The sequence below is a fragment of the Thermobia domestica genome, chromosome 9 (assembly GCF_964235325.1).
Source record: "Thermobia domestica chromosome 9, izTheDome1.hap1.1, whole genome shotgun sequence".
NCBI classification, from domain to species: domain Eukaryota; kingdom Metazoa; phylum Arthropoda; class Insecta; order Zygentoma; family Lepismatidae; genus Thermobia; species Thermobia domestica.
In genome coordinates, this window is record NC_137462.1 from 1,468,887 (window position 1) to 1,495,395 (window position 26,509).

General features: G+C 36.8%; 1 protein-coding gene across 1 annotated transcript in view; it reads left to right on the plus strand.

The window, feature by feature from the left end:
* The window catches only part of LOC145694326 (uncharacterized), a 196,039-nt gene extending 177,526 nt beyond the window's left edge, over positions 1–18,513 (plus strand). Inside the window, exons 2-3 of the mRNA XM_081770434.1 lie at positions 8,615–8,829; positions 16,008–18,513. Of these exons, the coding sequence (XP_081626560.1) occupies positions 8,615–8,829; positions 16,008–17,489 (1,697 nt within the window). The 3' untranslated portion in view covers positions 17,490–18,513. The remainder of the gene's footprint in view (positions 1–8,614; positions 8,830–16,007) is intronic.
* Positions 18,514–26,509: the final 7,996 nt, after the last annotated feature.

The following is a 26,509-nucleotide window of genomic DNA, read 5'->3' on the forward strand; positions in this document are numbered from 1 at the left end:
AAATAATTTTCCCAATTATTATTTTTTTTATTTGTTTTCATATATGGAGAAGATTTTTTGTGTGTGTCGCTTACTTCGCTCATCACCGGCAACGATATTGTCGGGGCTTCCACCGATATTGTCGGCGACGTGTGCAAAGTACGCCGACACCGACACCGATATTATCGGGGCTTCCACCGATATTATCGTTGCCGTGTGCAGACGCACTAAGGGTGTGGTTGTAAGTCCTGGAAACCCTGACTGGCTCACAGTATGATTTATAACTCTGGCGAAAGTAAAATTACCGAGTAGCCACCTAGGTCGCGTTCGCTGCGGGGAGTAACGTACCGAAAACGCATCCTCGTGTAGCTATACACTAAAACATTAGAATCACTTATTGATACGCTATAGTAATAAATATATTTGCTGTAGTTAATAAAGTTTTGCCTTGTGGGTCAATAACTATTATTCTACGGTGTACATGAAATATCATGCACATCAATGTACGTATTCGGAACTCCACTTACGTCTTGGTCTTCTGCTCTCCCACTCGTGGAAAAATCCTGTGTGTGTGGGGGGGGGGGATTCTGTCTGTTTCAATATTGAGTTCACATAGTTTCAAAGTCCACCATAACTTCACAACTGTAAAACGAAACTGACTTATTTTGTCACTAAAATAGACGATACATTGTACTACAAACATATTGTAAGATTTCACTTATATATATTCGTATATACTGTATTTAGAGACTTAACTTGACTTGAGTTTAACGTCCCATCAGCAGCGAGACTATATGAGATATGGACCTACTGATTAACGTGGAATCCGAACCACATGAGCTCCCGCCGGGAATCGAATCCGGGCCTCCCACGCCAAAGGCGCGTACGCTAACCGCTTAGCCACGGAGGAGCTGTGTATTTAGAGAATATGAACAAAATGGTTCTCATCATTCTCAAAAATCTCCTTGATCGGGTTAATCGACTGGCCTTCCTCTCTTGCTTTTATCCCTTGCATATCACGAGAGTTTTGAGCTATGAGTTGGTGAGGAATTTTCTGTTCAGCTGGTAACACTGTCCATGAAATTGAGTCGTAGATAGAGCGTAGTACGTTGTGCGTCACAGGCTCACATTTAACGTAAAGGGCAATAACTGTTGGAAAAGGCGGGAAATTTATTAGGAAAAAGGAGTGTTAGTTGAGAAATATGATGAAAAGAGGTTGTTAGTGGATGAAATAAGAGAAAATTGGGAAAACAAAAGCATCATTTATTTTCTCTAAAGAAACGTTAAATTCTTATCGCCTTTAATCGGAGAACAGAATAAAGTACTTCTGTGTGATTTCCTATCCAAACAGCCATTTAATAACGCCTTCTAGCTGTTGTTCCAAGTCACATACAGAAAGACAAATGGCCAGATAAAATGTAAAAGGTAATTCGGTCCATCTTTTAGTTTTTTCCACTCGCCTTAAACAAAGCAATGGTTCATTTAAATCTAATCTAAGGGACAAACGTTTATTAATTAAACTATTATTACGTTTATTATTCTTATTTTAGCCCTTCACGCTAATCACAAGGATAGTCAAATGGATATCGTAGGCAATCAACAAGTCAATCCTCAGTCCTGACTTAAGGGTCTTCACTACAGCGAAATTTAACTACCGCTAATTTTAAAGTTTTTCTGCAATATCTTCAAAACAAATAAAAATATTCGAAAAACAGAAACGTAGTGAACTAGACAATACGATTTTGCATGTGGTACCTTTACCACAATTCACCTATCTGCTTTTGATATGCCGCTATTTACAGAACCCGCAAAAAATGCTAAATCTATCTACAGTTGCAAATCGAAAGCAGACAGACGAGTTGTGATAGCGGTATCACATACAAAATCATATTGTCTAGCTAACTACGTTTCTGTTTTTCTTGTTTTGAAGATATTACAGAAAAACTCTAAAATTAGCGGTAGTTAAATTTCGCTGTTGTGAAGGTCCTTAACTCAACATGGTGGTAGACTTTTACAAGCTTAGTAGGCCTATGTATAGAAACATTATACTGTGCAGACGTTTGAGTGCAGGTTTACAATAGTTAATTATTAAAATAAGTTACGGAAATATTTTTAACAGTGTAGACCACGGTCTGAAATCATAATAATCAAAATGCGGGGAAGGGGGAGGAGGCGAAAACAGAAGAGTAAAAGAAAACTTAGCACTAGAATGATTCGACATAAAGAGTTCATATATTTGAACATCCATTATTATTAAACTACGTAAGATTAAGGATACTGTTAACTACCAGTTCAACCATTAATTAGGCCTACATGTCAAATATATTTGTTAACTAGTCCTTACATAAATTACCGTAATTAATTTGCAAGCTTCCGATAGTAGTATCATTTTATTCAGCCCCCCACCCCCAAAGTTTTTACTGAGAGGGAATTTTCTTCCAAAAATATTATATAGGAGAATTCTCCCTCGGATTTCCCCGAGGATTTCGCACCTTCATGTAGACGCTACTTACCTTTAAATAACTAAAAGTTTCACAGGCTGCAGTTGGTTTCAGAAGGTTCATTTTCCCATGTCCTCCTCTGTCTCCAATTAAGCATTAAATTGTTCTTGTGTACTTAAGATATTATAATATTCCTGACTTCATTTCATTGCTATAGCTCCTTCTTGACTACATGGTTAGTGTAGGCGTATACGGCGCAGGAGACCTGATTTCGATTCTCAGCGGAAGATGTAATTTGGGTTCCACGTTAAGCTGTAAGTCCGCAACTCGTATAAGCTCGCTACTGAAAGGGATCCTAATCTCTAATCCATCTATTTCATCCATACGTTAAGATTTCTATTGTTGAGTAACTTTTGTCCTCAAATGTGCAAAAATAAAAATAAAGAGGTGAACAAATGAACCAGGTGCATATTTCCTGTTTGCTAATATAATTTCATTATTCTAAGTTTTGTTTAGCGTTGCCCATGGGACGAGAATTACATTTTAAAATTCAAGACAAGACGACAAGTTTGACAATTGTCTTCTCGTTTTCGAGATTAGAAGAGAAAATTTTATTAGAATCGTAAGCAATATTAATTCACCCAAGTCTTAGGTCTCAGATATTGTTTATGTTTGATCGTATAAAAAACATAAATTGATAAAATGAGTGTACGAACACAATGAATAGTAGCATCATTTCAGGTTTTAACAGTGGGGAAAGATTGTTCACGAAAACATAAAGAGTTTTCTGTTCTTTATTGGTACAGAATTTATGAAACATCAAATGTTTCTCGAACTCAGGATGGGACAATTGACCTTTGCTCTCCCCAAATGACACCACTGTCAATACAGAGAATTCATCAATGTTTAAAGATACGCAAAGCATTACACGACATACACTGAGAAAAATCGTTATCTGGACAGCGGTATATTGTACAAATATACGGGATTCTTATGTTTACTACGGAAATCTGTAAAGACCATACATTATCCATATGCTACATACGAACTGTCTTTCTCCCGCTTTTTAGAAGTAACATCATAGGATGTCTGACATTTAACAGTTTTCTGTATATTACATATGTATACGTCAGCCATATGTTATATACGTCCATCTGTATGTGAGATTCTTAACGTCTATCTACAGTTCTTTCTATCATATGGAAAGTACGTATATTCGGGAAGCACATGTAAAACATGCGTTTTCAGTTATACGTTTGCTATAGAATATTACCTATAGTCGTAAGTTAAGAGTCTTCATCCCGGCGAAATTAAAATACCGCTAATTTTACAGTAATTATGTGATATCTTCAAATAGATAAAAGATAATTGAAATATGGAACAAGAGCACCCTAGACAATATTATTTTACATGAGAAACCGTTATCACGACTCACTTATCTGCTTTCGATTTCGAGCCATTTTGAAAATCGGCATTTATTTTCGCGTTTCTAAACAGTTGAAAGCGGAAAGCCACTAGGTGACTTGTATCACACTGTTTGCAATCTCTCGTGACGCAAATGGAGTCTGATAACTTCTAGATGAAATTTAGAGAAAAATCGGAGCTTATGTTTTGTGCACAACTTTATGAAATAGACTAGGACTCGAGACTTGCGGCCTCTTCCTTTAACTGGTGCAACTTTATCCTATGAATATTTCATATTTCTCCAATAGATGTCTCCACCGCTAACAAGCCAAACACTAAAAGCAAACTAATTAATCTGAAATTTGAGTTCACTCTTCATTAGCTGTGAGGCAGCAGAGACTGTGACGTTTCGTAACACTCACCCACAAAAGACAGGGCAACCTATTGTTGAATTCTCATTGTACGAAAACACTGGGAAAAAAAAAAGAGAAAAAAGTGTGTCAAGTATCTGAAATATGTAGAAGGGAGAGTGTAAACTCAGAAGATCCCAACAATTTCACAAACAAAACCTATTTGCTACTTCATAGAGAAAGACTAATTTCCAAGGAACTTATTTATGTAAAAAAAAGAAAAAAGAAAAAAAGAAAAAGAAAAAAGAAAGAAAAAAAAGAAAAAGAAACTATTTGAGTTTAATGTCCCACACTTATGCCCATTCGACTGAGGTAGACGAATGATTAAAGCAAGTGAATGATGATGGAAGAAATGATGGAATGAGAATGTGGAAGAAGCTGTAATACTCTGAGAAAACCACGGACACGATGTTGTCTACCACAAACTTATTTAGCCGGGGATCGAACCACGGACAATAAATGTTAGAAAAAACAAGAAAAATGTACGCATCACCGCTACATAATCGACCCTCCCCAGCGGTCACCCCTGTACAAGCGACCCATATTCAGGGGGAGGCCAGGGGCAATTTTCTCCTGAGCCTCCCGAGATATTTCTCCGATCATCCTCTAGCTGGGCTACCAGTATTTCTCAGTACTACTTTCACCCCCATTTATTGAAATTTTCCCAGGGGAGAAATCATCTGAAATCATCACTATGGGATTTCAGCATACAGGGGGTGAAGAGTACTACAAAAATATTGCTAATGCACATTCAGTACGATCGAAGTCGGGCCACCTCCCGAAATCATTACTCTTCTACCAGTCGTTCTTTCAGAAAAAAATGTTCCGAGGGGGCACACTTAGTATTCCGGGAAGCACTGCTGGTACTGTTCTATTTATTATTGTATTATAGACGTATTATTTTGGTCTCCTCCGGGGGAGCACTCTCAGAGCTCCGGGAAGCTGTGCCCAACCCCCCAACAAAAAACATGTCTGGAAGAAACACTGCTGTTCTACAACTTTCTGTGTGTGCTACTGGCCAAAATAAGTATTATATATTTTGTAAAATAACGGTTTTGCTTATCAAGTGATAGTAGAAATTGATTTAGTACGGTCTTCTCGACTCGGAGGGCAGATGAGAGGGTGGAGGTCAGAGTATCTTCTTGTCCTTAGGAGGAGAAACTGTCCTTAAAGGCGGATGATCTACTAGGTGGTCAACGGTATTGAGATATGGAAAGGAAATGGAAATACTACTACATTATCTATTTCCCAGGGGGGGATGAAGGAGGAGAACCTGACGTAAAACATTCCGGAGGTAAAATAATCCCCCGTTCGGATCTCCGGGTGGGGCTACTACGGGAAGAATTATCGAAGGACAAAATAATAATAATAAATTCCATTTCAGCATAGGAACCTGAAATTCTTCATTTCTCTTTCTAGTTTGATTGTGTTCAACACCGTTCGTACTTCGGCAAATAGCCTCTATATTAAGACTGCTGTATTTCCCAGAGGAAAGCTCAGTTAATGAAACTAGCGCTTTTTGGGGTGAACAACAAAAATAGTGCAGAACCCAATACATTTTCGAAACGCTATGCTTCACTGTCACTTCCAAAGTATGCTGTTGACAGTGACGACACTGAAGGGGGACAAGAAAACTGGCGCCCCCGGTAACTTCGTGCGCTCCCCACAGCCTCTCAGACATATTGTTTAGTAATGTAGTTCAATTAATACTAAATTATTACTTTCAGAATACAAAAATAAATAAAACTCCCAACAATGTCTGCTTTCCCGCTTGACACCACAAGAAATTAAAGTTGGCGTGGCCACTGAGTAAATGACAAATTATTTGTTCTCTTACTACCTCTTTAACCGGTACCGTTCAATTCCCATTGTTTTCTTTTTCATAGAAGACAGTTGAAGACGTGAAATTTTTATACTGTATATTAAAATGTGTAATAATGAAATTTATTATTAAAAAATACATTAAAATACTAAATTAGATATCTTCATCGCAATAAATATTAACAATGAAAGATTATATTGAATGGATTTTTTTTCTGTGACAACACTGTTTTTCATAAATCGCGGTTCCCTCCTCGCTGGCCTAGTGGCTAACGCGTGCGCCTTTGGAGTACGTGGCTCCAGGTTCGATTCCATCGGGGAGAGTCTTTGGCATTTTAATTGTCATCGATATTGTCTGAGTTCGTGTCCCTGTTGTTAAGGTTAATGGTTCAAAGTGAACAAAGTAATTAGGAAATTAGGAATTAGATAATTAGCAAAATAAGTATAAAAAGGCTGTATATAGAGTGCGCACCTCAAATGGGTAAGATCTCTGATCGTGTCACTTTTCCCTTTCAAATGTAATTGTATTACGGAAACATTATAATTGTTACAATAGAATGGTCATATCTCGAACTCTCTTGAGGGTAGAGACATGAAAATTTGTATTTAATCTTTTAATATAAATCAATTAAAGACGCGTGTCAGCATTTTTTTTTTAAATGTTATCCTTAGAAGGGAAGAAAAAGGGTGAGGGTTGCAATTGTTAAAATAAGGTGATCATATCTCGAATGAGAGTAAAGACATGATGTTAGCAATATGAAACTTGGTATATAAACTCCTTATTCAAAACAAATGGCATAGAAATTGCACAAATTGCACCTCAGCGTTTGTGGAAATCCCGCTTTTAACAACAGAAGAGGAGCAATTTCTATTTTTTTTCTCAACATGTAAAAACGACTTAAAGATTGTCACTCTCATCATCATGGGAGGAAAACGAGTGAACCATTTTAAATGAATTTATGAATACATTTGGGGCGACATGGGATTTTATCATCTCGTTTTGATTGAAATGCGTAGTCTACGGGAAAACAGGATTTAAATTTTCGAAAAGAATATTGCCATGAACGTATTTTTGCTGCACAAAAAATGAAAGCAAAAGCTGAAATATGAGACGCAATGCGTAGGTCAAACAAACACGCAATGAGGAAAAAAATGTAGGTGGTGTACTTAAAAAGATATGTTACATATCTTCCTGTAGTTTTTGGACTTAACGCACAGCAGACGTGTTTTTTTAATACTTTCCGTATAAGTTTCCACCTATAGAGTATTTTTCGTATGAAACAATAGAGGGGTCAGGATCTCACATACCAATGTACGTATATAACTATAACTGACGAAGGTAACATACATGTATGTATGTAATATAAGGAAGACTGTTAGATATCAGACATCCTGCAACGGCATGATGTAACATCTAAGGGCAGTGCCTATGTAGCATATGGATAACGTATGCTCTGTACTGATTTCTGTAGTAAGCAAACGGATACCGTATATTTGTACCATATACCGCTGTCCGGGGAACGGATTTTTCTCAGTGCAGGAGTCTGGGAGCGAAGTCCGCAGCTAGCCGAAGGCCAGTTGTATAAATATTTGGATGGGATTAACTTTGTAGCCTTAATGGACCTACCGTATTTTACGGACTATAAGACACACTTTTTTCTTCGAAAAATTGCTTCCAAAATTCAGATGTGTCTTATACTCAAAATTAGTATAAAAATGTCCAGTGTTTGATTAAAAATTCCCGCCAGTTTTTAAAATGGCCATATATTTGATGCCGCGTGAAATCTATCTCTATCTGGCAACATTGGCTTCAACTGGCAACCGCAGTGCACCGATGCGACGAACATGAGTTCCAGGGATTCATAAGTTTGGCAACACTTTCTTCCTCTCGACCCGCAATCACAAACCCAGAACCACAGAGTGAAATATATAGACCAAGGATGTTATAAAATAGAGGATCTGCACATACAGCAAACTCCTGAAGCCATACGTCACAGTTTCGCCACACCCACTCTGCCTGCTCCGCGCCACTAAGATCGCAATGTTTCGAGCCAACAATCATGGCGGAAACGAGAGTAGCAAATCAGACATGCCGGCTCAGACGACGCTCAGTTGTTTTTTTGGATTCACTGAGTTTATAGGATGAAGATACGTATGGGTAGATCCTCTATTTTATAACATCCTTGATATAGACCGTAAACTGTGCGAAAAACTTAAAAAAAAAGGCGACCCGTAGCGCCTCTAACATGCGACGACAGAACTAACCAGTCGATTTGTTAGTCGACAACCCATGACGTCACGCTCGAAAATCAAAGGCAGCGCCAAACCATTTACGACGAAACGTGCAATCTAATAATAAAAATGGTAAAAATGTTACTTAAAAAAAAAAAAAAAAACATGTTTAAAAATTAAGGTGCGCCTTATTGTCCGTAAAATACGGAATGTCACTGTATTTTAGTATTCTTAATGTATATTTAATAATAGTTATTTGATAGACTAAATCCTTATTCAGTTAGTAATTTGATTAATGTGAATATTGTTTCTCTTGTCTACTTACAGCTATTATTGGCGTGTGTTGGGTGGCGGGAACAATCGTTGGTTTCCTGCCTCTGTTCGGCTGGCATGAGCCCGTTCAGGAGAATGACTTCTACTGTTACTTCACATGTGTCATGCCAAAGTACTATCTTGTCTTCCTGTGCATCGCCACCATCTACCTCCCAGCCCTCGTCATGCTTGGATTCTACGCACACATCTACCAGGTGGTCTTAAAACAGGTAAAACTTTACTTAGGTTTCTCAGCCACAATTTTGTCAAATTTCAGTTCACTCGGTTATTTGATAAGCTCACCGCCGCTGTTTTTTTTTAATTTTAATGGACAACTTAAAGAGCATGATCATCATTATCATCATAGGTATTCTGTCATTATTGGCAGGTCACTTGCCATAAGTAAGAAGTTTCCATACTTGACGGTTTTCAGCTAACCTCTTCATCTTCACATACGTTTTTTCTGTTTTGATACCGTCCATCAATTGCAGTCTCTTTCGTCCTTTCCTCTCTTCCCTACCACCATACCCTCTAGCACGTCCCTCATGATTTACTTTCTTCTTAGCCAATGCTCCAACTACTTTCTCTTCCTTTTCTTAATAATATCTACCATTGTTCTTTTCTTCCCTATCATTTCTACGAGTAAGACCCTCTCATTCGTTTTCCCCTAGACCAAGTTAATTCTCTCCACTCTTCTCCACACCCACATTCCGGGAGCTTCCAATCATTTTTCATTATTTTTGCGTAATGTCTATGTTTCTTTCCCATACAGTACACTACTGTACACAAAACATCTTGTGATTTTTTTTCAACTCTTTATTCAAGATCCCACAAAATAGACTTTTTTTCTCCTAAAGGCTTCTTTTGCCATTCCTATCCTTGCTTCTATTTCACATTTGGACTTCATTTTATCACTGACAATACTATGCAGGTCAGGGGCGGATCCAGGGCCGACTTCTGGGGGGGCGGTGGGTTGTCATACTGCTACTTTTAAGGGCTCCAAACTTCGGGATGGGTTTTATTTATATATATATATAAAATAAGAAAGTTTCCTCTTCTGGGGGTCGATCGCCCCCCCCGGATCCGCCCCTGATGCAGGTATCGAAAACTAGTCACTTGTTCTATTTTCTCCCCTCCTACTTCTATATTTGACACTAACCGCTTCGTTGCAATCACCATGGCTTTTGTCTTTCTAACATTTATTTCCATCTTATATTCCCCTTTAGAGCCCTTCCTAAAATAAAATTTTCTAACATCTGACTGATTTTCTTTTCAGATTCCTCTATAAGCGCTATATTATCTGCAAACCGTATACATCTAATCGTTCTATCTCCTACTCAAAATGCCGTCTTCATATCGTACGCTCTTTCTCAGAACGGAAGAGTGTGAAAAGTGAGCGAGATACTATTTCCAAAATGGTTCTACATAAACTGATTTAATGAGTTATTAGCAGTTTTACCTTGTTTTGGCTTGCACTGAGACATGCATGGCTTAATCTTTGAGACAAATATATAAGTACTGACAGGATCAATTAGGATCACCTTATATGTAGATAGGAGGACAATATTAAGATGGATCTCGCAGAAATGGTAATACAAAGTAGAAACTGGATCCAGTTGGCTAAGGATAGAAGTCAATAGAAAGCTTTTCTGAACGCGGCATTGAACCTCCGGGTTCTTATATGCCATAGAGTTAGTTAGTTACTACATAAACTAGTAATTGATTTGAAGACATTTCTTATATAGTAGGGTAATGAGACAACCTATTTTTAACAGGACTTCCTCGCTTCAAAGAAAGTCGTCCGATGTCCTGAGAAAGATGCAAGCTGGAATCAAAATGTCCCGTAAACAAAAGCGTCCCGTTTACGTTGTAGTTACATGTTGTTAAACCCTATACAGTTGTTGTTTTTGTTTGGAAAGATTTCAGAATTTTGTAAAATTATTTGATATTTCATTCGTTCCTAATTCGAACAAGGTTAAATAAATAAAATTGTCGTTGTTTTAAGAAGCTTTCACCGTACGAATAGACACGATGATGACTATATCTAGATTGATTTTGGCGTTTGCTGAAGGCCTTGTTTCTATATTTTAATTATATTTAAATTTGAGTGTTCACTAATTGTGGCTTCATAAACTACGCACCCAAATTTTTAGTGTATAAGAAAAGGTTTGGAAATAATTATTCTAGCATTTTGTAGGTAATATCTGGCTCACTTTTATATATATTGTGATTGTAAGTATTTATTGGCATTAAGTAGCAAGGTTAAATGATTATGATAACTAACTTGGCATATACTGATAAAAAGTAGTTGAGCAGGAGCATACATCTGAAATGTTTGAGCAGTGTTCTTGTTCTGTCCAAATTTGGTGACGGTAGGTTTTTTTTTTTTTTTTTTTTTTTTTTTTTTTTTTTTAACAATAACAGCAACCATCTACAGAAACGTGTTCTCGATTACGTAGTGAAGGACAACCTCTGACGAGTCTGCTCTTTCTCTCAAAATTTCAGACAGATGGACTATGGATGTTAGCTACTTCATTCCAGAGACCCTTTGGGCTCTGTGTGGACCAACTCGATCATTGAACATTCATATCTTCAATAAACCATATAGTGACAACAGAAACTTTGCAATACTGGAAGAAGCGGAGATACATATCGTAAAAGCAGTAGCATATCATATTCAAAGCATTTCATTGTCTAGAAGTTTGCAGTCACGAATAACGGAAATATAGTGCATAAAATACATAATGCCACCACCACTAATTTTCTTATGGTCGCAGTTCACTTCAATATTAAGGGGAATCGGCAAGTCCTGCACGAATCCAATAAACTTTCCATTACGTGATGCCCAATTACGAAGAGAAGTTGGAAAATAAATTTACACTGGGGCAAATAAGACATAAGTTTTTTGCGAGAGGCATCCATACGTCATCTGGGGACCTACACCTTGAAACTTCAGATCAATATGTCGCAGTGCTAGCAGAAAGTTCGAATAAACAGTCCATTTTGTACCCACTAAGCTTGTCAGACACTTATAAAAGTAAAATGTGCTATTCCAAGGAAGCGACCTGGCCTTCTGACGTCTGCCGTTCTCCTTTTGGACAAAATGCGTTCGGCGTTGCAACGCAAAACGATGTTGCAACCCCTTGCTTTGTCTATCTACCATACAGTCCCGACTTCACACCCAGCGATTTTCACCTTTTTCCCGGATTGAAGTAGGCTCTCAGCGGAATCACTTTGAAACCAGTGATGAAGTGAAGGAGTTTTTCCAATACGCAGGATACGCATTTTTCAAACAGATTTCTATACCTTGTAAATAATCGATATGACAAATGCATGAAGATCCTGGATCCTGCATGAAGATCTTATGTGAAAAAACATCTTGTACTGTTGATATATTACTTCAATATATTAAAGGAAAATAATGTTTTTATCAAGGGTCACCAATAATCTTAATCCTAACTTTTTAGAAATGACGTGGCAAGATAAGATCCTATAAAATATATTCTACTAGCAGCGTTCACCCCGCTTCGCTGGGGTCACCCCGGAACGCAATAAACTTTGTTACTTAGATAATTTTTACTTTTTCGCTTTCAAGTGATATGATAAAAACCATAGAAGATTGCAGTAAATGTTAACATTATATCGCCTGTCATTTATGTTAACCCGCCGAGTGACACGGTCATGTGGGTTGCATATAAATACGGTTAGATTTAGCTATGATGAGCTAACAAAGGATTTCTACGTTATGGACACTTGAATGGTCAATTATCTCAAGACACTGGTAATTGAAAATTAAAGTGATATGATAAAAACCATCTAGGGTCCAAATCTTAATAACCCCCAAAAATGAAAGAAATTGGTTCAGCCGTATTAGCGTGATGAGCTAACAAAGGATTTGTACGTTCTCTTTTATATATATAGATTGTAAAGTGGTAATCTTAGTAAATGATTGTTACACATCACGTATGTTTAGAAACTGTAAACAACTAGCCGTAATTACTTATGGCCATTACTATTTTGAACTATATTTATATATGAGAACAATGATTTACATCTCATAAACGCATGTGATGTAATTCTGTTGATGTTGCATAAACTTGTTCTGGTGTGTGTGATTGTATAATGATGAAATACTTGTTAAAAGTGTTGCCAGATAAAATTTCTCAAACAAAAATATTAAAAATCAAACAGTGATCGAAAAATTTTAAGCAAAAATTTTTAAATAAAGATTTGAAAATGGTTAGCGAATCAAATTGCATCAAGAATAAATTTTCATGGATCAGCCAATCAGATTGGACCGAGATTAACTTTCCGAAATTTAACTTGGACTTTGAGTCGTAATTACAATCGTAAAGTTCGACAATTTTCAAACTAAAAATAAAAAATTGATCTAAAATACTTTAAGTAAAATTTTGAAACGTTTTTAAAATCTTAAAGATTTGAAACTGATCAACCAATCAGATTGCACCTAGAATAACTTACCAGTAATAACTTTAGACTATCAGTTCAAACCTCAGATACAAAAATTTTCAAACTAAAATTTGAAAACAAAGATCGACAAATTTTAAGCAAAAGTTTTGAATTTTTTTCCAAAATTTTAAGCAAAAATTTTGAATTTTTTCCCAAAATTTTAAGCAAAAATTCTGTTTTTTTTTTTTTAAATTTTAAACAGAGATTTAAAAGTAATCAGCCAGTGAGATTGCATAAAAAATTATTTTCCAGTGATCAACCAATCAAATTCCACTAAGTTTCCAGCAGTGCTTTAGACTGTTAGTTGTGACTGAAGTTCAAAGTGTGAAATTGTAGTTGTTGCATTTCAATTGATTTTAATAATTACATATCAGGTATCAAACTTAAATTTTCACACCAATGACATTAGACTTACAATCCTAAGTTCAAAGTATGAAATTGTTATGTAAATCAATAATTTATAATATACCACCATATAATTTATATATACCACCATACCATTTTTCTTTTTTGTTTTTGTGATTTCAAAAATTTAAGAATTGGTCCTATCTATCCTTCTCGAAATTTGAGGGGTGGGCCAATGTACTCATTATCAAAATTTAGAGGGAATGATCCTGAGTAGGCTTGGGCCAGGGACTATTGGTCCTCAGACTGGGATTCCTCAAGTAGTGCCAATACTACTCTAGCTGTACTCCTCCTCCTTCTAAACTTCTTTCACCCGAATTATGTAATGAAAATCTTTTGTGACCCAAATTAAATACAATAGAAGCTCTTAATACTATTTCTGCTCCCTCTAAACTTCATGCATTCGAGATCTGTAATTAACCCTTTACCGCATGGCGTGCCATATGTGGCACATACCCTTTTTTCACTTTAGCTTTTTTGTGATTTATCAAAGGCATCAAATGACTGTTTTGTCTGCTGTGTGAGATATTGACGTGTATGAATAAGAGATTTTGGTGTCATCTGGCATGTTCTTTGTGAGTTGTAAGTGTGTCATGTATGGCACTTACATATTTCTCGTCGGAATTAAGTGAAAAATCTAAAATTCAAGTTTTAATTCATTTTTCAAGTTCCCATATGAGGATTTCCAATACTGATTATTTTTTTCGCTAAAAGAAAAAAAATCATGCAGAGAAATAACTAATTATGCCTCATGTTGCATCCTACTGTTTTTAAAGGATATATATATATATATATATATATATATATATATATATATATATATATATATATATATATATATATATATATATACAGTGGCGGATCCAAGGGGGACTATAGGGGCTATAGCCCCCCCCTTAACGCTCAGATATGCACTGGATAAAATGGGCTTCAATCCTGCTTTACACTGGATAAAATGGCAAAATATGGTTTAGCGCCTCCCGTGTTACAAAAATGCGTCACAATATTTTGTTAATAGACTCCTCACATCAAAATAAGAAAAAAAAACTCATGTCGACTTGTCCTCAAAAGTAGATAGTTTCGGAGTTATAGGGAGCTTCACTACTATGAGACTTATCGTAGTCGGGTCAAGACATCACTGAGGAACTGATAAATGAACTACCCAAAAATGTCCATGTTTAAGACTGCTCCAGTACTTGCACACCGATTTTTAGAGGGGTAGGTGGAGAGTGATCAAGTATTCCCAAACAGTTTCTCTAAAAATGATTGTGCAAGTACCGGAGGTTCTGAGAGATGGATATTTGGATAGTTCATATACCAGTTTCTCAGTGAAGTCTTGACCCCACTACTATCGGTCCTATAGTAATGGAACCATGGACCTTTAAGGTGGATCACTAGGAGCTCTCGGTGCTATGCTAAACACTGTTTTTGAATAGTGCGGTGTTGCCAGATAGTGTTGAGTGTTTACTGATGTCAGATAATAAGGGAAGTAATAATGGAGTTCTGCTTGGATAATTACTGGAGAAATTAGTTTTCGACCTTTACCGCAATTCTCAGCAAAGTACCGCTTCTCGAACTGCAACGCTAGAATGCAGGAATTTTCTAATTGTGACTACCACAGTAAACGTGATAATTTGGCAACAACGCATTATGGCGTTCTGCGCAAGTTTCTTCTCAAAATACACTTCCTTAAATGTAATTTAATATTTAAATAAAATGTGAAACATAACACGAAAAACGGTCAAACAATATATCTATTTCGTAATAAGATCGTTACTTTAAAATATTTTACACATACAAATAAACATTTCATAAAACTGAGCACTTCTAGTAAGATCTAGCAGCAAGTGACATCTTGTGTGCTTATTGTGAAACGAATCAAATATTTTCTTTTATTTGTTACCTTTTTCAATATCAGAAGATATAATGAAATGAATCAGTGTCTTGTGTTGTAGCTGAAACAATACTTTATCTTATAGTACAATATTTATAATATGTAACGTTTCATTGCGCAGTAGTTAAGGGAATGAGCTAAAATATGTACTGACTTCCGGGTGGTGATCCACCTTAAAGTTCATTTTTCCACGATTTAGACACCCTATAACTACTAAACTATGCACTGACGACCACAGGTCCATATTAACTTTTTTTCTTATTTTGATGTGAGGAATCTTCCAAAAAATTGTGACAAATTTTTGTAGCACCCTGTATATATGTTTTATCGACTAAGATTGACTTCCGTCCCCAAACATATTTCAGGGGAATAGTTGTGTACAGATTTCACACACTTCTATCCTATGCGTTATAGATAAATACATAATCCCAAGACAAAAACACTGAATATTTCAGTTGTGCAAAGATACCTAGAAGCCAACTTATGTTCAAAACAATCATCTACTTGGTTCGACAATAGTCCAATATAAATGACTTTTTTACCAAGAACGTAATGTTTCAATTATATATATATAGTATAAGAAAATGTTTGAATATTTTTTATTGAGATACTAATATATATTTTCTATTTGTATTCCAGATAAGACAGATGGTAATGATGAACCCAAACTCTCGAGGAACAGGCACCATGCTTCGAGTCCTTGGAGCAGCACAACGAAGTGAAGTGAAGGCCACGCGAAACCTTTCTATTATCGTTCTCTTCTTCATCATCTGCTGGATCCCGTTGTACACAATCAACTTCGTTCAAGCGTTCGATATAATAATGGATATCCCTCCCTACCTCATGGACTCTACTATCATCCTGTCCCACATTAACTCAGCCATCAACCCCCTGTTGTACGCTTATCATCTGCGTGATTTTCGAGCAGCAATGCGTGATTTGTTGTGTATCTGTATCGGACGAAAACATCACATAAACGGTGATCTTCATCGCACGTCAATCGCCTCTAATACTCTGCATAATCACATTTCACAATTCAGGAACTGCGGAAAGCGAAATAATACACTCCGAAATAGTCCGACTTTTGTTCCACAGTTGATACACTCTGTATCGCTTCCCGATTGTGCTAATAAAACTGTGTTGAATAATTATCACAGACAGGCCTCTCTGGACACTGTTCGGACAACATCCATGTCCTTAGCTTCGAGTCTACATACCGCAACCGGCGATGACGATTCTTTAACATCAAGGGACCGCGCACTTCAGCCAGCGATGGGGACACTCTTGGAAGTGACTTCGTGTTCCGAAGATGAACCTAAGAGTGAAGCAAGTACGGAACCAAAGGAACAAACCAGTGATGAGTTGCGACCCATAGGCATTGTGGACTTGTGCACAAAGATAGAAAATAGTGTTGATAATTCAAGTACCGATGTAGACGTAATTCGTGAAGATCAAATTAGAGTATCCATAAGAAGCTCTAAAGGACGCAAAGATGTTAATGGGAAAGTAAATTCTGGCTTTATTGACAACGATGAAGAAGAACACGAATTGGGGAAAAGAAATTCTGAAATTCGAACCTCTATGTCGTCAACTATAGCAGCACTCAGTGAGCTTCCATTTTGCTATTCTTCTTGGGAAGACAGTGACACTACTCCCTCCGGTACACTTGCAAAGCAAGATGTTCAAAGTAGTGTTGAAATAGCAAGAAATGAAGAGAAAGCCCCGAAGCCCGAAGAAAAAGATGTGGTGAATCAAGCAGTAAACACAGACCTTCGGCTTCCTCCAACCAGTCATTACATATCCACTTCTGACTCCGAAGGAAGTGACTCAGGGACTCTCAGCGAAGTTCATTCGAGTCCTCGTTTTGTGGTCACCGCAGAAATAAACTCTAAAAGTGATTCCACGTGCAAAGATTCTTGTGATACTAGTGTAAATTATGGCAGTTCTGAAGTGTTCATTAAAAGTAACGGTAGTTTGAACCAAGAAAGTAACATCTCACAAGACAAGGTCATGTCTTTCGAAAACGAGGAGGACAGTAGGTTTAGGGAAAGGTCTTTCAGGAGAAGAAAGCTAAATCTTAAAAGAGGAAGAACTGTACAATACGATTCTGACGGTACTTGATGGGAACATCTGCGCAGAGTTACGTGATATTATTTTTCAAATTAAATGACGACAAAACACATTTCATGCTGTTGAAGGTTTTGATGAAAGAAATTTTAAAGGTAGTATGACGAAGTTCAATGGGTGAAATGAATGTACATGGTGAACTTGTTTTGGGTATCAAGAGGCCTAATCACTGCGAAATTAAAACACCGCTAATTTTACAGTACTTATGTGACATCTTCGACTAGATAAAAGATAATCGAAATGTGGAACAAGAGCACGCTAGACAATATTATTTTGCATGAGGTTCCATTACCACGAGTCACGTAGTAGCTTTCAGTTTGCAGCCATTTAGAAACGCGAAAATAAATGCCGATTTTCTAAATGGCTGGAAATCAAAAACAGATAAGTGAGTCGTGATAACGGTATCTCATGTAAAATAATATTGTTTAGCGAGCTCTTGTTCCACTTTTCGATTATATTTTATCTGTTTGAAGATATCACATGATTACTGTAAAATTAGCGGTGTTTTAATTTCGCCGTGTTGGGGCCTCTTAAGAAGCCGCAGTGTTTTACGAATTCTAACTTTGTATGAATTCCAAGTTATGCCATTATATGCGAGAGATGTAAAGATTGTCAGTGAAAGGAAATTGTGAATGTGAGGCATGTAAAGCATTTGTATTTTAATCAAGTATGTTTTAACATCTCGAATATCGAGATAATTAAAAACTTTATATTTCCGGTTGTGATTAAAGCAGACTAATAGAGAATGTGTATACGAGACAGAAAATATTTTAGGAAAGAGAGAATGAAGTTCCACAATTGATATTGTTATTATTGTTCTATTGAAGACATAGTATTTCAATGTAAATTGTTGTATTATTCTGATTCAAGATATTTAATGTATTTTTGTTGTTACTTTCTTCCTGCGTTATACAGAAAGTATTTAAAAATTTGTAAAAGAAAAACTATCTTCCGAAATATTAATTGAAATAAACAAGAAATAAGTTACAACAAGTGATAAGTTTGTCTTCTGTTTCATTTGCTGTCAGAACTTTATAACAAGAATTTTAGGAATGATCTAAAAAAATGGATCAAAAGATTGCGATCTTGGCCAAGAATTTTAGGAATGATCCAAAAAATGCATCAAAAGATTGCGATCTTGACCATACACAACCAGAATTTTGCTTGTTGAACTCCCGTTGCTGAGCTGATTTGCTCAAATAACAGTCTGAGTCAGTTGTGATAAGGAAGAGTTTCTAATGATAATGTTTTCAATTCGATAGTTGTGATACCATATGGAGTAGTTGAAAGAGTATGGAATGTTTCAGACGTAGTTAACTCATACTGGAAGTATAAAGCAAGGTAATAGAAAAACAATGGATGTGAAATCGATAGGATTATGACATAGCCACTAAAATGTGCGTCATCGGTGACTTCAACTTTCGCCTATTCAACATTCGCCTAATCACCTCAGGCAATAGAATTTACAGATGTTAACTCGAGGAAAAGTGTAGGCGAATCTTGAATTCAAGATTTGCCTAATGCGAAATTATGTTGGTAGTACTGACAAGAAATACAAAAAAATTAAAGCAGTATAAGAGCAATTACAGTATATGATTAGATATTATATGCTTGACATCGAGATATGAAAATATTGCATGAAGTTAGAAGATGTCTTACAGAAAGCAAAATGAAAAAATGAAATGAAATGAAATCTTTAAGTTTTACGTCCCACGGTTATGCCGGTTAGGCTAAAGGAGACGGTGATGATGAGAAATGAATGAAATGGTGGAATGAAGAAAGTGGGAGGAAACGGGAGAACCCCGAGAAAACCCACGAGCACGGTGAGAAAGCAAAATGAAGTGACAGAAATCCTACGAGAGTTTGCATAAATCATAATTTAAACAAAGCACCATGAATCACTAGTCACACATAAATTAAATGCAATGAGACACTGCATCAACGCGACGCCGTCTATAGAATAATTACGTTTACCTTGATTTCTTATCTTAGGTTCAATTAATTATACGTTCTTCAAACTTAAAATATTTTGTAAACAAAATATCCTCTCATTTAATATACAATACATCTCTGTAGGTTAGGTAGATATACCTAGGTGGTTACAAATGATAGAGTAGACTTGTGTCGCTTTATCTTGTATATCTGTTTCTTTCAAATGCGTGTTTCTGATTTTTTTAAACTCTTTCATAAAGAAGCCAGATTTCATCAACCAGGCAAAATGTTTAAACACATGAAAATTCAGGAGGAAACATGGACGATGTGATACTGTTTTTATATCAATTTTCAGGAAGTGACACGACTTTGTCTCTGTTCCAGAAAGGGAAGAATACTTGTTAGAAACAGTTAATCGCAACATGCTGTAAATACGTAGACTGTATTCAACAAATCTAGGTATACTACGAATCCTGAAGAACTAGTAAAAGTGGGATAACATTTCCAATTACACTTTTATGGATCGCATGATGTGACGCATTGGCTTTCTATTTACATTTCATACAGAAGATTTATTTCACAGTAGTCACTCATCCCTCAGTTTTACCCATAAGAGCAAGTGTGAGCAGACGACACATATTGAAGGTGTACAATCAGAAGCAAACTTGGCTGGAGCAAGATATTTTAGCCATTCATTGGAGATCGGAGGAGAAAATGAAGAATGCTACCCAATTACTTGTTTGGACATACCAGCACCGAATTCTTTTTCTGAAACTGGTGTATTGCATTTGTGAAAGTCTCATGTACTTATTCTGACTGTTCACGATCGAGATTGTTTTGTTCAGACATATGCATTAATTGTAGGGAAGTCACATTTTGGGAATCAAAACACAAGAAGATGTAAGTGACATGTTAGCGTTATTTTACCCTCGAATTATGCGTTACTTTTATGAATCTTTCGAAGTTCATTCTTTCTTTTTAGTTTTTCAATATAATAGGTACCTTTACTATTCTGAAAGAAGCTGAGTTTATTACATGAAAAATAAATTACTAAAATATAAACCCCTCGCTAAAACTGGTTGTTTCAACGACTTTTTTTCCATCTGAAACAGCAATGGGTCTGATTCAATCCAACCATATCGTTTATGCCCCAACAGTGCACCGTGCTTTTTTTGTATCTTCTATCTTCTATGCACTATAAATTATTTCTATCTTTGATAAAAAAAACTTAATATTGCTTAAATAACAATCCAAAATAAAACAAGAAAAATGCACCTTATAACAAGCAATGAAGTGCTGAAGTGCCGTAAAGCTTTCTTGATTTCATGGTAATTGTTCAGAGGAAAAAAATTGTGAGGGTGATGAATTTGCTGAGCAGATCTGAGGAGGTTTTCAGCTTTGGCATGTTGGAGTGTAGCGTATGTACTATGTTGGTCAGGTTTAAATCCTTCAGAAGTTCCAGTTCTTTAATAGTTTGCATAATGTCTTCAGAGGATGAATTTTCACCACGAAACATTTCCGGTGTTGAATCGAGATAGCGCGTGATATTGTAGACACAGATCTTGAATTGAATGCAGCAGTGGTATCTTGAAGAGGTGCTGAATGTGAGATTGTGCTTGCTGGTGTTGTTTGCCTTTTTGCTTGTAGAATTTGTTGTATTCGTGGATATCCGGAATAATTTTCAGGATGAACTCCTTTACAGTTGACACATTTCGTTGGTGTATCTTTGGTCTTCTTTTTGCATTGGTACGTCCAATGAGATCCGGCGCACTTAACGCAGAGCTTGGCAAGTTGCTTGCGAATGACCAAATCTTTGACAATTGAAGCATTGCAACTAATGTTGCTTATGCAATGGTTCTATGAGGATTTTATGTGTAGCAATAAATCTTCTTTGAAGATTCTGGTAGCTTGTTTTCTCTATGGACTATTTTGCCAAATAAATTTACAGAAATTTCCGTATAATGCCCAATTATTCCCAAATATACCATATTTTGTACATATCAATTGTAATTATGGCATGTTGACGTATTTTCTTTATTTTTTTACTTATATAAATATTATATCTATTAAAAAACAAGGAAATCAGAAAAATGCACTTGAAAGAAACAGAGGTACAAGATTGAGAGGTACTAGCCTACTCTATCATTTGTAACTTTATATCCACTGACCTACAGAGATGAATTATATATCAAACAAAGGAAATTTTATTTATAAAATATTTTGTTATGGAGTTCCAAGATCGTAGTATTGAACCTAGGGTAAGAAATCAAGCACAATGTAATTGTTCTATAGACGGTGGCGGCCAAATTGGATATGGCAGCCATATTGAAGCACAAGAGAGATGTTCGGCACTTTTAGGATATTGCTATACTTGAAGAAAAGCAACTATCCAGCAAGTTTCATTAAGCTACTAATGTTTGCTGGGTTTCTCAAAATTTTCCGCTACATAATGGACTATTTAATAAGAGCGCGAAAACAGTTTCAAGAGGAAATGTTAACTATTAATGAGGTGCAGGACTACCAACATATGCGAGCTAAACCAAGGTTTAAGAAAACTTCAACTTTCGCCTAATAAGAAAATTAACTCTGTGTCATCGCTTTAATTTAATTATTATCGGATATATAATCTACATATATATGTATAAAATGAAAGTGACGTAATAACTCTTGAACCACCTGACCGATCTCGATCAAATTTTCAACATAGATGAGGTTCGGGAATGGGGTGGCTTTTTATCATTTCACTTGGATGGTACAACTTAGGGGAGGGGGAGATATTTAAAAATGATCGAAAATGACCGATATTATAAGGTGTACAACTTTGCTTCCGCCGTTTTTTCCCCAAAATATGACGCTTTAATAAAACAAATTGCTTACCCAGGCATTATTCAAAGTATTGTCCCTCGCTGGCCACAACTTTCTCCCATCTTTCGGGCAGCGTACGAATGCCGCGTCGCAAAAATATTTCATCTTTGGAGACGATCCACGAATCCATCCACTTTTTGATTTCTTCATAAGATCGGAAGTGTTGGTCAGCCAGGTCATGCGCCATTGATCTAAATAGGTGATAATCAGATGGAGCAATGTCTGGAAAGTACGGCGGGTGGGGTAGGACTTCCCATCTTAACGTTTCCAAGTACGTTTTGACCACTTTTGGAACATGGGATCGAGCGTTGTCGTGCTGCACAATCACTTTGTCGTGCCTCTCGCTGTATTGCGGCCGTTTGTCCTTTAATCCTCGGCTCAAACGCATTAATTTCGTTGGATAACGATCACCTGTGATTGTTACACTTGATTTTAACAGCTCATAGTATACGACGCCGAACTACTCCCACCAAATGCAGAGCATGATCTTGGAGTCATGAATATTCGGTTTGGCCGTCGACGTGGAAGCATGGCCGGGATATCCCCATGATTTTTTGCGCTTAGGGTTATCGTAATAAACCTATTTTTCATCCCCGATCACAATGCGATGCAGAAATCTCTTCCGTTTTTGTCTCTGAAGCAACTGTTCACAAACACACAAACACCGTTCAACGTCTCTTGGTTTCAACTCATCCGGGACCCAAGTTCCTTCTTTCTGAATCATACTCAAGGCTTTGAGTTGTTTTGAAATGGCTTGCTGTGTCACTCCCAATGATCATGCCAATTCTTCTTGAGTTTGACGCGAGTCTTCACTCAGCAATGTCTCCAATTCTGCATCTTCGAAAACTTTCTGTCTTCCACCACTATGCCGTTCTTCGACGTTAAAGTCACCGTTCTCTCACTAATAGCGTCCTTACCATAAGTACTTGAGAGCATTCGATGAGACTCAGCCGCAGTTTTCTTCATATTAAAACAAAAAAGAAGACCCTCCCGCAAATGGCGAGAATTTGGCTCGTAACCTGACATTTTCAATCGAGAATAACTTTACAATGCACATACAAATCGACTAATGCTTGAATGGGGTTATATTGACAGAGGTCCAAGCTAACTGTCTGACTTCTGCGATCTGTTTATTTCGACCCCTACTTACCGTTGTAGCCACCTTTCGGAAAACGGCGGAAGCAGAGTTGTACACCTTGTAGTGTAGAATCCATAGTTCTTGGGGTCGCTGAGATATACATTGACACTTCCGATTGCGTTTACATTCAAATTCATCTCCATCATTACTCCGGGGGGATGATGGCATGTAAGAACAGGCCCGCAACTAGAGGGAGACTAGGGGGGCCCTGGCGCCCCTAAATTTCACGTGGCCCCGCCAAACATCAATACAAAAAACACAATTTAGATAATTGTAAGAGAATTTTTAATGACTTGCCCCCCCCCCCTCCCTAACATATCCATGGTCCCCCCAAACCTCTGTGGCTGGTTTCGGTACTGTGTAAGAATAATTGAGAATGACCGATATTAATGTTGAATTCATAGTTTTTGAGGTCCCAAAGTTGATTGGTGACAGTTTTGGTGCCCTTTATGTCCAAAACGAAACATATTATCGCCGTGCGAAAGCGGGTATTCTGCTAGTATAATATAAAATGCTAAATTATCCGAACAAATTTAAAATCTAGCAACATCGTTCAACTTATATCAACGAATATGATAAGTTTAAAAGTCCTCCTCATTGATTTAGTAGCCAATATGCATAGCTGAATGGTTTGTGGTCTTCAGCTTTAAATTACGACATACAGTCTATGCCAGGTTTCAGTTCCATTAAAGGGCATGCACATACGGTTGCCAACTGTCCCGTATTTTACCAGACAGTTCGGGTTTTGACTTCCTTGCCCGGTGTCCAGTACGACCTCAAAACCCGACGTTGAATGTCCGGTATTTTTTCTCGTACTAGTTCTATTCTCTGTTCTATTCAGATTACTTTGGAGTGACGAAAGGAGTCGTTTCTCGATCAACATGGTTAAAGAAGAGCTTATAATTCGCTTTGATATCGACCTATCGTCAGCAGAATTTGCTGAAGAGTTGTAGGCAGGAAAATTTACTTCAGTTATCAAAACTGGTAAAGATCAACAAAGTACAGTCTCAAGAGTACAGCTAACACTGCTTCATCTTCAGCTAAACCTTCCAATTAAATAATGCATCCACATCCAGTAAAAGTATGCACGCATTATGAGACATTACCAGCCCCAGCGAAGCTGGTAAGACTTATTTTTCAAGTATGCTTTGTGCATACCATAATTATATTGCCATTTATATTTGCTTTTCTCTTTCAAATACGATATATTATTGATGGTAGACTACAAAAATTACATGGGCCAATTTAATCAAAACTGGAATAAGTAAGTTTAATAAATGGTTTAAAAGTAACTTTGAATCCCTCAATTTTATATGAAGTAATCACTTTTACGTTGTTCATATTTTTGATGAACGATGTCAAAATCTTAAGAGAATACGTACTCCAGAGGGTGTCCGGTATTTCAATTTTCAAAAGTTGTCAACCATGCATGCACATTTTAAATTGTTCTCTGTGTTTATGTCTCTGTTATTTGAGTGATATTAAAAAAAAAAAAAAAAAAAAAAACCAGAAAAATGATGATAGAAATTAGTTTCAAACTAAAACGATCAAAAGAAAAGAACGGGTACTTATGGTGATTCCGTGCTTTAAAGTACAAAAAGGAAAAGGAAGTGGTAAATCCACATATCTTCGGTGAACTAGGTCCTGAGTTTAATTCCCGGTGGAAGAGCACTCTAAGCTCTATAGTGGTTTAGATCTTTCTTTAAACTGTAGATCTCGTCTTATATAGTAGCTTCACTGCTAATGAAAGTATCAATAACAACAGACGAAAACCATATTCACGAAGAAATTAAATGTCGACTGAAAGCATTGAATTCGTGTTGTTATTCAGTTCAAAATGTCTTGTCGTCACGAATTCTGTCGAGGAATTTGAAGCTTAAAATATATAAAACGATAATCGTGCCTGGTGTTCTGTATGGTTGCGCACTCTGAGGGAAGAACATAGACTGAAAGTACAGGGTAGCCCAAAAGTAGGTATACAGTCCCGTACCGATTAACTCACTGTATTTCATATTATTTCTTATTGTTATCCATTAGTTTCTTTATTATTTGCTCTAAAGCCTTTTTACTTATACCTTAAGTTCGGAACAGCCGAAGCAAATAAACCCATAAGCTAGAATGTTATACTTGATCAATGCAGGGGTGTATACCTACTGGGCCACCCTGTATTTGAAAACAAGATCCTGAGACGAATATTCGGACCCAAGGGGAACGGGAATGGGGAAGGGCGGAAACTTCATAACGAGTGTCGTGGCCGGAAGCGGGATGTTAAAAATTTTTGCGGCCACCTATGGAATTATCCCACCATCAGTCACGAGCATACCGTAGGTTGCCTAAACTGAAAGTGTAATTAAGGAATATAGTTTGACTGCCGTATATTTACAAGAATCGCCTGACAAGTAGATTTAATGGACATGAGCTGTCTCTCAGCTGAACAAATAATTCATTAAAATGGAGAAGTGATCAGTCGTGTTCGAATAACTGCCGACAACAAAGGGGAGGAGGTCTGGTAAAGGAAGTGAGCGGGATACTTATAAGTGCCTAATTACGACAAAATCAACAATAATTAATTAGTAACACAATAGCTCGAGTTTAATGAGAATTTGAATTAGCATTGATTTACGAGTGTCCCATACATATATGCCAGAACGCACTGTGGCAGTGACAGCTCACAGGGATTCACCAGTTAGCGTGAAGTCCACAAGGAGAAGATTAATTTGAGCACTAAGGGAAATTGATAGCTAGGGCTCGTGCAAAGAAATAAACATTTGTAGCGGGACAACAGCTTGACTTAACAACAAGCGATCAGGCACTTTCTACACAGCAAATGTTAATTAGGTCAAAACCAATGAAATACTAAATTAACAATTAGGTTATTCAGACCACAAATATGTGATTAGTAAGAAAGGATCAGGCTTTGGTTACGCTTAGTCATTCAAAAGCAATTTTCAACTAATCGGTAGCTTAAACAAGTTAGCCTAGTAATAACTGCTTAAATAAAACAATAGAAAGGAAGAGATACCGTATTTATCGCTAACAACTCAAATTGCTAGAATCACTTTATGTAAGAACAATTATT